At 42.0% G+C, this 12,985-nt stretch overlaps 1 protein-coding gene across 2 annotated transcripts in view; it reads left to right on the top strand.

Annotated features, from left to right (window-relative positions):
* The window catches only part of LOC146866908 (uncharacterized), a 783,565-nt gene that overhangs the window by 44,748 nt on the left and 725,832 nt on the right, over positions 1–12,985 (top strand). Inside the window, exons 4-5 of one of the 2 annotated variants that reach the window (XM_085603053.1) lie at positions 497–605; positions 2,949–2,999. In XM_085603053.1, coding sequence (XP_085459179.1) covers positions 497–605; positions 2,949–2,999 — 160 coding nt within the window. Of the gene's footprint in view, positions 1–493; positions 606–2,948; positions 3,000–12,985 lie in introns of both variants that reach the window. The other variant, XM_085603047.1, reaches the window with a different exon arrangement.

Here is a 12,985-nt window from a genome sequence, read left to right as displayed (position 1 = left end):
GAGCTGCACCTCGGTGATCTTGCTCCAGTTTCTTCATGGAGGGTGGGGTGCAGATTTGGACGCTGTGGCCAAACAATAACATCATAATATACTCAATTGCCTTTTTTTTTTTTTAAATGGACTGAAATAATTAGAACATGGTCTGTATTCATAGGACCATAAATTCACCTTATCCAACGACAATTGAATTAATCAAATAGTGATAGACGGGCCTGCTTAAAGGCATGGACCTGGCTGTCCACACCATGTACATTAGACTTTTAACCAACATTGGTAGATCAGGAGCGATTAGTGCCATGTCTTGGGAAAATCCTCCTTTATGCTGACTGGTGATAGCCAAAACATGTATCCATATTGTTACAGTACATTCAATTACAGATTGCCCTTGTAGAGAGCATTCCCTGATCCTAGATGTGATGCCAGTATTCTCTTGTATGCTAACAAGCTCCTTAAGGGAGTGATCTAACTATATTTGTTTTGGTTTTACACCTAGAAGCAGTTTACAGTCCTCAACTCACTGGGAACCCAGAATCCAAATCCCAGACAGAAGACATCCTCGTTCGAGTCCCTTATTTCAGTTTATACAAGAGGAGGCAGGATGAGCGGTGAGAAATTTACTATCAGTAATCCCAATAGAGATGGATGGAATTGAAAGTTGGTTTCTAGAAGCCGATCTGCTGAGGAACAAATGGCTGACTGAATAATCAATTAATTGGCTGTTTAAAGAAAAGGAGAATGGTTGACTGTGTGGTGATATTGAAGCACATTTAATGGAGCTGTTATTAGGAATGCAGAAAAAGCAAGTATAAACATACCCTATGTTAAGCAAATCACAAACTCTACAAGACTGCTCAAACAGATTGCGACCAGAGTTCTACCTGAGAGTGCGGGAAAGGAATTTCAGAAGCAAAGGGTTGCACAGCAGATCACTTCTTATCATTGGATCATCTTGCATGGCATCCAAAAAACAAACCACTTCTGTATGTTAGCAGACCTTGTGGAGGCGTGTGATTTACTGTTGGCCTCTTCTGTAGGGATTGAGGTGAAATGACCAACATGAATAGTCCACATAAAATTTGTGGGAAAGCACAATTTGTTTCTTTCAAAATAAGTCTACCATGAGTATAATCCAGTGTATCACAAAACTCTTTGAAATTATTTCTTGGCATTTCATAGTTTTTACATACCATTTTTTTCTGTATGGAAGGCTGCAGCCATAAATGCCACTCATACGGTGTCTTATGCTATGTCTAAAAGTAGGTGAACAAACGATTGCTTCAATAAGGTCTGGTTTGTCTACAGCTGAGACAGAGAGCTATGTCCTGAAACTTAAAAGTTATACTATCACTTCCTACACATCTTCTGAAGGTCACATTCGCTGATCTGTGTTTAGACAAAATATTGTGGGGGAAATATTGTGTGGACACAATATTGTGTCAAGAATATATATTGTGAAGGGAAGTTTCTGTAGGTAAGCAACATTTTACCATATATAACTTCACATATTTGTACCTTGCCTATATATTATTGGGGGCTGCCACTTAACAGGGGTGGAGGGGGGATAAAAACAATCACCAGCAGAACAGCTGCTGTCTCTCGTTCCTCTTCGGTTGACTCCAGAAGCAGGAAGCACACAGACTCCCAGACTCCTCTAGCCAATCACAATGCTGCTGTCACCAGCATGACAGCAGCGTTGTGATTGGTCTGAGCACCGTGGTTCGGCACTCAGACAGGGACTGGGAGCCTGTGCATGTTATCCAAAATCTCCATCCAGGCTGTACAGTACAGCCAGTGGAGAACATGCTGAGTGATCAGGACTATTTGGTCGGCCCAAACCGTCATGCGCACCACTCCTCCCCTTGCTCCTGTGACAGTCCGGCCCCACCCGTACCTAAAAAGTAAACCAGCAAGGATGGAAAAATAAAATAATATTAACATTGCGTTATTAGAATGTTATTTTTCCTTGTTCACAGAGAAGTGGTGCGGCGCTTCTTCGCCTTAGCGAAGGAGCCACTGCTGCTATATATTCAAGGTACATAGATGTGGAGTTAAGAATAGTAAGTCCATACTTACCGCTTAGTCTTTATACTTACCTTCTCGATATTTTGGTCCTCAATATTTTTGATACAATATACTGTTCGCACAATATTTTTGTTACCAATATTCTGTCAGTGATATGGCTGAACTAATCGTCAGTGGCTGGTCTCTCTATAATCGTGGTCTTTGTGCTGAGAACACCCAACCATTATTTCCATTTCTATTCCTGGTGGAAGAATTTAACTGTAGAATGTTACATGCTTTAGGGCGGTGTGCGGTGATTTGTTTCAGGTATATTGACTGGCTTTGCAAACCTGAGACAGATTTTTGAAAGCTCCTTATTTAAACAGCGGCAGAACATCCATTAGGGCGGAAAGCGCCCCCCCCCCGCCACCACCCTCAAATGAAACGATAATAAAACTGGTTTTAATCGAATTTTATTTGAATACCCTGGTTTTAATCCCATTTTATTTTAATCCCCTGGGCTCTGACGACTCTTGGGGGGTGGGTCCAAGGGATGACACTGCTGGTGGGAGAGTGCTGGTGCACTCCCTTCACTGCGCATGAGAGTTTGGCCGGATATCTCAAGCCGGCCAAACCCTCCTGCACAGTGAAGCTCTCTCCAGCCCCAGCTGTGTTGCTGGGGTGGAACGAGGCTCGAAGTCTGCCTGGGAGAGCAAGTTGCCAGCGCTCAGGCCAATCCTGACGCTGCTTTCATGCAGCATCATGATTGGCCGCAGTGCACTCTGGGAGCCTGTGCCCAGATGCAGGAAGAGTGCGATGCAGCGGGCAACGGCGGCGTTGGCGGCGGCATTCAGGTACGTTTTTATTTTTGTTTTATATTTTAAAAATCGTTGTACAGTAGTTAGGTCGTGGTGCTGATGTAGGTGTACCTTCTCATACATTTTCAGAAATGAAGAGTTGCAGAATGCCCTTTTGAAACTTGATCAGGTCACGAAAAGGTAAGACTCAAAGCCATCTTTTCTTTTGCCACTCTCTTTGCTCTGTTCTAATGCGCTCTAAAGGCTTTATTTGATTTCTTGTCTAAAACTGAAACCCTATGAGATGGGTCAGGTTTGTGTTGCTAACTCTTGCTCATGCCACACTCGAAAAGTGCTATTTTACAGTTTCCCAAACAAGCAGTAGGCCCGGATGAGGCAGGTGTCCTCTTTCATTCAAACTTGAATTTCACCTGGATCCCTGTTCTGCATGGGCCCCCTCTGTTCTGGATGGCAGCGACGCCTTGCACTCTTCAGTTTAAGCATGGGCAGGAGGCAACCCCAGTTATCTATTCAAAGTCAGCATCTGGAGGTTGTAATTTGTCATATTATAATTGCATTTGGAAAGTGCTTTATGCCTCTGAAGAGCTAACGCGCTTTAGAAGACTGGTAGCATGCTACACAGCTGTGAAGTGCTTGGTTTTCAGTGCCTTGAGTTGGAGTTTGGTTCATGTGGGAAGAATTTTAGTGTTGTGCATGAGGTACTAGAGTGAGGCCCGTATCTTGTTTTAGGTCGCAGCACTCAACGGTGTAAAGCCTTGAAAACTGAGAGACAGACCGTGCACTTTTCATTCATCGGTTTCTGCAGGTCTCCTCAGGAGCTCTCAGCACCGTTCCCATACAAAGCTAAACACGCGTTGTCTGAAGTTTTGCTTGTAACGTGAAGATGCTAAAAAACATGTATGTGCTAAATCAAGAAAAAAAGTTCAATGTATTCAATAAATACTACTTTTGTTTCTAAATGGATCCGCTTGTTTATGTCATTCACTAATTACCCCAATCTAATTTTGTGTATGCCAGTATAGGATATTGTATATTTATTGTTTGAGCTCCCAACCTGTTATACGTTATAGGATCCTCTCGGGCCAGAAACAAGCATCCCACATCAACGTCATCAATCAAAACAGATACTTTATATAGCCCATGGAAATATACATGTGCGACAAGACAGGTTCCGGCTGGGGTGCACTGTATAGTGCTATGGATTATAAATGTTTTGCCAGGCCCTCCAGGAGAGGAAGACCTCTTGGCCTTCAGAGAATAAGCGTCCTTCTACCTGGTTCTTTAGGTACCACTTGGTGGTGAAAGAGGAGTGTGGCATAGGGCTGTGCTGACTACAGGAATCCTTAGTAGGCTCTCAGGAGAATGCTCCAAGAGCAGAAAACAGTGCTTACAAAGCTTGCCTTTGGTCAGCTCTATGGACAGACGAGAAAATGACGGCATGCACAGGTTACAGCCGGCCAGGATAAATGTCCTATAGTGTCCACACAGTGTACCAAGGTGTATCCTCTGGTGTGCGCTGCATACAGTTAGTTACTGCAGAAGCTCCCAAAAGAGTTTATACATGCCTTACTGGGTCCATTTGGACTGACAGGCAGCGCTCCCCTCCTCAAACGTTGAATGTGTCGTAGCTTGTCAATGCTATTCGATTAGTTCCGAAATGATGAAGAGTGGCTATAGATAAGCAGTCACATTCCATGGCATTTATTGAGTAAACGTTGCCTGGATGGATTTTTCTACAGGGTCCACCCAAGAGCAACAGAGCACCCACTCTAGCCTCCACTCATTACAAATTCCGTATTGGACAAACCTGGTCAAACCTATGCATCTCACATGGCGTGCACTGGTTAATTGTCTTATGTCAGTTGTTCATGTGCATTTCTGGGCTTGCTTGAGACTGCTCTTGCAGGTTGTTCAATTGATGGGGAGCCAAGCCATCAGAGTGATTAGGCATCCTTAGTTAGGAAAAAAATGTGTCTGTACTTCCATTCCGAACTTCAGATGGAGCTGTATGTTTATTATTGGATTGGTAGGGTGCTCCATAATGTTACTGCATATACTGAGAATGGTGGTCCACCAATTCTCTTTTTGTAAGTGGGTGGTTAGAGATGATTGAGAGGCCCAGGGTCTATTCTAAAACAAAGTGTTCTATTCTGGGAGGATCTTTGGAACTGGAATTTAGTTTGGAGGAATAATGGACTTTTCCCTTTGAGAGCTCTATGGATGCTGCGGAGTGCCTCGAATTTGAAGCACAAGCTACGGAGTGCCATTTAAGTGCTTGAATCACTAGTGTAATGAGTTTTCATGCTTGGTATGCCTAGTAGCACCCCTGGCTGTACCAAGGTGACCATCCATATGGGTCTGAGGTTTCCAACACAGACTAGAGTCTGATTCAGCTTGGATTGCTATATTATGGGTACTGTGTTCTGGTACGTTTCAGTTAGTTGACTGTATGTTATTCATTGAGCTACAGCTGTATGTTTTTTTGTGTTTTTGAGTTGAGGCCAGAGAGCTTTTGTAGGTTTGTTGAGCTAGTTGTTACTTCATGTGTGACATGTCTGAGCTGTGTTATAGTTTTTGGTTACATTTTAGTCCTGGAAATGGGAAGAAAATACTTCTGGAACCCATGCACGTTTTTGTGGGTAGAGGTAATGGAAAAAAGGCAGTGGCAACCGGCACAGTTCATGGTTGGGAGGCCAGAAGGGGGGGGGGATGTGGGAGAAGTGGGTGTAATTTTTAAAGAAAAGAACTTACCTTCTCTACGCTTCCTCGCCATTTCCCTCCTCGTATTCCCTCGCTTTCGTCGGAACAGGAAGCACACCCAGGTTCCCAGTCAGCCAATCACAACGCTGCAAAGCAGCATTGTGGTTGGTCTGAGCACCGTGGCTCGGCACTCAGACACTGACTGGGAGCCTGGGCATGTTCTCCAAGCAGGCTGTAATGCAGCCTGCATGGAGAACATTCATGCACACTTAGTGTGCTCACCACTCCCCCTGTTCCTGTCGTAAGAGCAACCCGTCCCGCAAAGCTGACGGACATCAGGCCAAATTATTATCAATTTATTTTTACTTAACATCACTGCTAGAAAGTTGTGGGGCAATGCTCCTCCACCTTAGCGGAGGAGCAACCACTGAAAAAAGGGGTTGGTGTCAATAGGGGTTGTGTTCGGAGTCCTGAGGAGCAGGGTCAGTCCATGACAGCCTCTGGTCTGACATTACATATGCATTGTCTTGCAACATAAGTAACACATTGGGGCTTTAAGTGGCTTCACACCGCACAGATTCTTTCTCACAGCAGGGCAGGAATAGGAGTGGCACCTGATTACCTTTTTTTCAGCTGTGCCACACTCCTTTAGCTATCCATGCTGCTGGATGTACAAGGGTGGTGTAAGCTGGTTGCACTCTTACAAATGTGGGCCCAAGCAAAGCTGACAATGACACACACACCTAATGATACTCTTCTGGGAGTGACCATGAGCAGTCCACATCCCATTTATTTAACCCTCTCGACTGAGCCTGGCCCAGGAATGTCTGCTACGTATCCATGGAGCGACGTAGAGGCCGGGTGACATGCTACATCCCTCCCCAAGTTAGTTTGCAAGCTCCCTCTCCAAATGGTTGTTGTGGGCTTGAGGGTCCGAGCCTACATGCATAGTCTCTGAGAGCTCCCTTTGGAACTGGATTGAGCCACAAGTGGTACTGTCAGCTCCTCTCCTGTCTAGCTCCATCGTGGCTGTCCATTGTGACACTTGCATTGTCACTTGAGGGAGGGTACACAACTGGAGCTGAGCTACTTGGTGTATTACTTTAATCCTCAGAGATGTATTCCTTGGGGTTGCCTCTGTGGAGCACCTTTGGTTTAGAAGGATCTCCCATCCAGTAACATACAGACGGTTCCCCCTCCTCCTTGTGTCACTGGCTCATCTGTAAGCTGTGCCTTCTTGAACCAGGATACATTCCAGGTCACCTCCTCACCCCTTTGGGAGGCAGTGATGATTGTTCCTTGGACCTTCAAGACCTTCCAGTGTTCCCTATCAAACAGTGTTCTGAAATTCTCACCGGGATGGCTGTCTGTGATAAAGTTGGTTAACTTAAGTTTCCTTTGCATTGGCTCAGGATCCAACGTGGGTGTTTGACACTGGTGACTGGCAGTGATAATGTTCCTTATCGTTCTCCACATCAATGGATGGCACAAGGCCAGTATGCCCTCACGAGAAACACTCCGCTAGAGTTCCTCGCAATGAAGGGACAAGGAGGCTTTATTGGAAGATGTTTGGTAGGGTAAAGTGAGAAAGAGACTGGTGGATGCAAGGTGGGTGGTGAATGAAAGGTGAAAGAATAAGGTCAGGGTATAGGACTTGGGGGAGGAACGATTGATAAGCTTTGAGAATAGTTTGGGGAAAAGGTTTTGTTTCAGGATTTTGATGTATTGACGAAGTTGACGTTATGTTAAAATTGTATTTAAGTTGATAAGCAGTACTACAAACTATGGTAAGCCCATTGATCATGTAGACACTGTAAGATTTACTGTAATTTATTCCTCAAGTAGACACTTCATTGTTTACCCCAGGCTGCTCGCAGGCAGCTCTCCAACTGTTTAACTCATCCCCCAACATTCTCAGAACTCCATAGCGCTATGGTTCTACAAAAGAATAGCAAACCTCAAACAGTAAGGATAAGCCTTACAATACCTAAATGCTCCATTACATGTAGTCAATATTACACAAGTTTTCTCCAAAAAATAGGAAACAATTAGCAAATTAAAAACACATATTTAACTACTAGCAGTGAACCAAAATAAGAAAAAAATCTGACCCCAAATACAGAATACATAAAGGTCTCGCCTGAAGAATCATCTGTACGTCAACGGTACCTAATGACACCTCACACTCCTATGTACAGAAACTATATTGCTTTATTTTTTAAAACCCCCATCATTAGAAGCCATTCCAAAACGTTCTATATATTTTTTTGCTTTGTAGACTTATATCAGTTGAAATTACATCTGGTTTTTTATTTCCTTCATTGTTGTTTACCTTGGTTACCCTTGCTTTATTCCACAAAAAACAGCTCAACCCCCTTGCTGCAGAACCACAAATGTTGTCCATTACAACTAGTTCATAAAACCTTTGATCACCCTTCTTTACATAACCAGGTATTTTTTTACATGAATACAGTCCTGAACAACAATGGCTTGGTCCAGCAACCCATTCCTTTGGTCATTATACTTTTTCTATTTGAACTGAGCAACATTTATATTCGCTCTAACAATGAGTCAATTTCTTTCGGAGAAAGGTGTTATTTTAGAAATCTAGATATCCAAGCTGGTCTAAACTGTGTTGCTGGCTTCCTATTTTTTAGAAGTTCAAATGGAGATATTCCTGTGGATGAATGAGGTGTGGTTCTGTAATCCCACAACATAGTTTAAACTGCAGTAGTAACAACACATTGGTTAAGCAAAGCATATCCTACACATTCTACTAACATTCTCTTAAAACACTCAATAAGACCATTGGTTTGTGGATGATATAAAGGACTTTTTAAATATTGAAAACCTCAGCTGAAACAAACTGCACCCCATTATCAGATAACAATTCTTCTGGGAAACCCTTTCACATGAAAATGTCTTTTAAAAATGTAATCATGATTTAGAACTAGTCTCACTTTTACATTTAACACCTGGCTACTTGGAATAGTAATCCATGAGAGCATAAGCATATCTAGAATGTGGTGTTAGTGCGTAAAAAGAACCTACCAAATCTATTCCCAGCTTCTTTCATGGACCTGTAGGACACTATAGATTTCAAAGTGGAGTAACTGTTTTGAATGATTTATCACACGTGGCACACACCACGCATTTTTTTACCAAATAATGAATGTCACTGTCCATTTGGGCCCACCGTTTCGTTAAAGTAGCCCCTAAGTGTCCCCCATGAGCTTTTTCCAAGATTTTGTTTCTGAGGACACCTGGTGGTACTAACTTGTCCAACCTCATGATAAGACCATCTTCAATAGTCAACTCTTCAGAAATTTTACAGTAAGGTTGAATCGCCACACTCACCGCTTTTTCTTGAGGCCAACCTTCAGCTAAATATTTGGCCACCATTTTTAGCACACAATCCTTATCAATGGCCTCTTTCCACATTTTTCCGAAAACATTTCCTTACATTTTCCACTTCAAAGGCTGCAATGAAACTATCATCATTATCACAGTTCTCTGTCATTTCCACCTTGATAGGAAATCTTTTTTAAATAGTCTGCCCTAACATTCTTTCCACCCGATATTTTGAAAACATCAAAATGAAATTGGTGTAGCCCGGTTGCACACCTAGCTATCCTGGGCATACTGTATTTTGCATTGGTACCACTAAGAATAGAAACCAGTGGCTTGTGGTCTGTTTGGAGAATGAAATGTCTACCCCACAGATAACTCTTGAACTTTTCAATGACCCACCAACATGCTAAAAGTTATTTTTCAATAATAGAGTAGTGAACCTCTGCTTCTCTGAGTACCCTGGATGCAAAACTTATTGTACATTCTTGATCACAAGACTTCTGTGAAAGCACAGTTCTCAAACCTACATTGCTTGTATCGACGGTGAGAATGCATCTAAGATTAGCATCATACGATTTTAACACCTCAACCTTTGACAGTTGCTGTTGTATCTCACTGAACGCATTGGCACATTCAGAATCCCACACAAAATCCAAGCGAGATTTAAGCAACATAGAAATGGGCCTGACTCTTGAGGCAAAATCAGGAATAAATTGTGAATAGTATTCACACAGTTTCCCCAAAAATGTGACACTGGACTTGTCAGCAGGTGGTGGCGCTTTTAAAATGGCATCTATCAAACCTGGTTTCGGATGAAATCCATCACATGCAATTACATGTCCCAAATATTCCACCAACTCTTTCAACAATTCACATTTTTCCCTTTTTAGGACAACTCCAGCAACATTAAAAATTGACATAATTTTGCATAAAATGTCATCAAGTTCATTGCGTTCTTTAGCATATATCAAGACATCATCTTGAAAGATGGAAACATTGGGAATTCCCTTAAGCATTGAGGTCATCACTCGCTGAAAACAGCGAAGCCGCAGATGCAAGGCTAAAAACGGCATCCGGCAATATTGATAAGTTCCCCATGGAGACACAAATTTTGTAAAACGGTGGCATTCAGGTTTCAATTTCACTTGGTGATATGCAGACACTAGGTCAAGTTTAATAAAATATTTTGCTCCAGAAATTGTGGACAACATTGCATTGATTTTTGGGTAAAGGGTGCACATCAACCCATATATCTCTGTTAAGTGCCCTAAGATCCACGCACACTCGTAGTTCCCCATTTTTTTCGTGTGACTACTAGAGGTGAATGCCACAAAGAGGATTCAATAGGTTCAATGATCCCTTTGCTGCATAACCCTTACAACTCTCTCTCTCTAGATCCTCCTTAACGCTAAACAGCACCCCTCTCGATTTATGCTTTATGGGTATAGCATTGTCTTTGGTATAACTCTTGTGTTTGAAACCCTTTATTGTGCCAAGTTCATCTGAAAACACTTTAGGGAACTGGTTCAATAACTCCTCTAACCCCACTATAATCACGTACTACAGTTACCTGTTCAATGGTTCCTGGTCGTAAAATCATGGCAAACAGTCCTTGATTAAACCATCCCAAAATGTTTAAGCCTTTAGCTGCCACATACACTATACCATATCTCTTTCGCCTTTTAAAAATCAAGATATCTTCAAAATAACCTTGCAACTCAATCTTTCTTCCTTCATATGATACCGGAGACCTATCTGGTGACAACAATTTATGCTCACTCCACTTCTGTTCAAATAATTCTTGAGTGAGCATGGTAATACTGGCACCGCAGTCTACTAACAACCTTGCCACTTTGTCTCCTATCTGAATATCGACATAGGGATCATAACAGCACTCAGGAGGACCCTTGATGACCTCATTGTCGGAAACAACAAGGACCATGGCTTGCATTTCTTCCATTAACTCATCAACATTACTCTTACACTCTACACATGCTACACCTTTGTGGACTTCCGTTTAGTGCTACGGCAAACTTTTGTGAAATGTCCACCTTTCATACAAATGCAACATTGAACATTCTTAGCAGGACAAGATTTTCTTCCTCTAACATGTGACACATCACCACATCTGAAACACATATCTGTTTGATTAAAAAATGCATTTCTTTGACCAAACTTGTTCCTAGCAGGCTTTGGTATAACTACTTTATTTGCCTTGCCTTCTTAACTTTAATACTATTAACCTGTTAATGTGCTTTATCATCCAATTATTTTGCAGCCTTGGCAGATGACTCGATACTTTTCACAATCCTAATCGATTCTGCTAAGGAAGGGTTGCCCATGGAGAGTAACTTTTTCTTAATATCCCTATCTGTACATTGACATATAAACTGATTGTGTATCAATTGTTCTGTGAAGTTTTCAAATTGACAATCTGCAATTAATTTGTGTAAAACTGACAGATAAGTAGCAACATAATCGCTTGCTTTCTGCTCACTTTTAATAAATGTGTGCCTTGACAATACTAAACTAGGAGGCACATCAAATCTATCTGCCAGTTTCTTAACTGCTTCCTGAAAATCATCCAGCTCCTCCCCTTCCTCTACCTGAACATTAGGCAAGTGCTTGTAGGTAGACCATCCCTCAACTCCCAATGAATGAGATAGTAAAAATAAATTCAATTCAGGCCTAAATCTGAACACAATTCAACTCGTAATACAAATTACAACTCCAGAAAAAGGGGAAAATAAATAAAATAAACACAGAAATCAGTGAGCAGGAAGGTGTGCATGTCACTGTTGTTGCACACTGTACCTTACATGCCTTGAAACTTGAGGGGGTGTGTATCACCATTGTAGAACAAAAATTACTCGCTGCAATCTGTGCTCTAACTTAATACTTTACATGAAAAACAGTTGTTCTTATTACCATTGCGAGGCCAGGAAGATTTCATGCTCTGTGACAACCTGTCAGCAGTGACTTCAGAGTAGGTGCACACGTCACTGCAGTAAAAATAAGACATGCCTATGCAGATTCTCTGTCCTTTTTTATCCTGGAACACTTTTCAAGTAGAACTATTTTGCCATGATGTGTATCACACAAACTTGAGCAAATGTGTCAAGGCTGAATTTCAAAATGTTACATAGCAGTTTAAGTCTATCAACATATATATTTCTTAATATTTCAAATTAAAATATTAGGAATACAATAAATATATATTTATTTTCTTTTTTTAATCTAAAAAAAGATAGTTTTTTTTTTAACTCAGCAGTTGTAAAGAATATCTGCCCAGCTTGTAAGGCTCTCCGAATTGGCTTTGCTGCCAAGTGCTGAAAAAAACAAGCGATAGACTTGTTTTTCTATCAATAACTGTCATCGTATAGAAAGCTCCTCTCAATATCGCCACCATGGGTCACCACATAAACCTTTGGTTAGTTTTCTATAAAGAGTGGAGCTTGTCATGAATTTTCTTACTCTTTCTACCACCAATTGGGCACAGTGTGAAATAACTGCTATGGTGGAGCGCAGATGTGTTCCACACTGAATCTTTTCGAACTATATCTTCCTTCCCAGCTTAGACCTCACCGACAAACACAGTGCTCCTGTCTTTTGTATGTTCCGGCTGTCTCCCTCGAATCCACAGTTCTGCAATGCTGCGCTACCGCTCCCAGCTATTTCCACAATACGCTGGTAGAAACGAGGCCAAATTAGTCCACACACTGTGGGCTGTTTTGCTGAGGTGACTACCCCCTCGTCGCCAAATATGGTGAGCCCATAAATCACGTAGACACTGTAAGATTTACTGTAATGTATTCCTAAAGTAGACACTTTGTTGGTCACTTCAGGCTGCTCGCAGGTGCTCACCAACTGCCTAACTCGTCCCCCAACATTCTCAGAACTCCATAACACCGCTGTTCTACAAAAGAATAGAAAGCCTTGTACAGTAAGGGAAAGCCTTACAATGCCTAAATACCCCATTACATGAAGTCAATATTATACAAACCTGTCCTAATAAAGTGTCTGTTTATGCTTCATGATGTATGGTGTGTGATTGTTTAACGAGGTGAGATGGGCAGAAGGCAGAGGTGGTTCACCAGCACCAACAGCTGAGAGGT

This window comes from Triturus cristatus, chromosome 1_2 (genome assembly GCF_964204655.1).
Source record: "Triturus cristatus chromosome 1_2, aTriCri1.1, whole genome shotgun sequence".
Taxonomy (NCBI): Eukaryota; Metazoa; Chordata; class Amphibia; order Caudata; family Salamandridae; genus Triturus; species Triturus cristatus.
The sequence above is the reverse complement of the archived record's forward strand: the minus strand, read 5'-3'. Positions and strand labels throughout refer to the sequence as shown.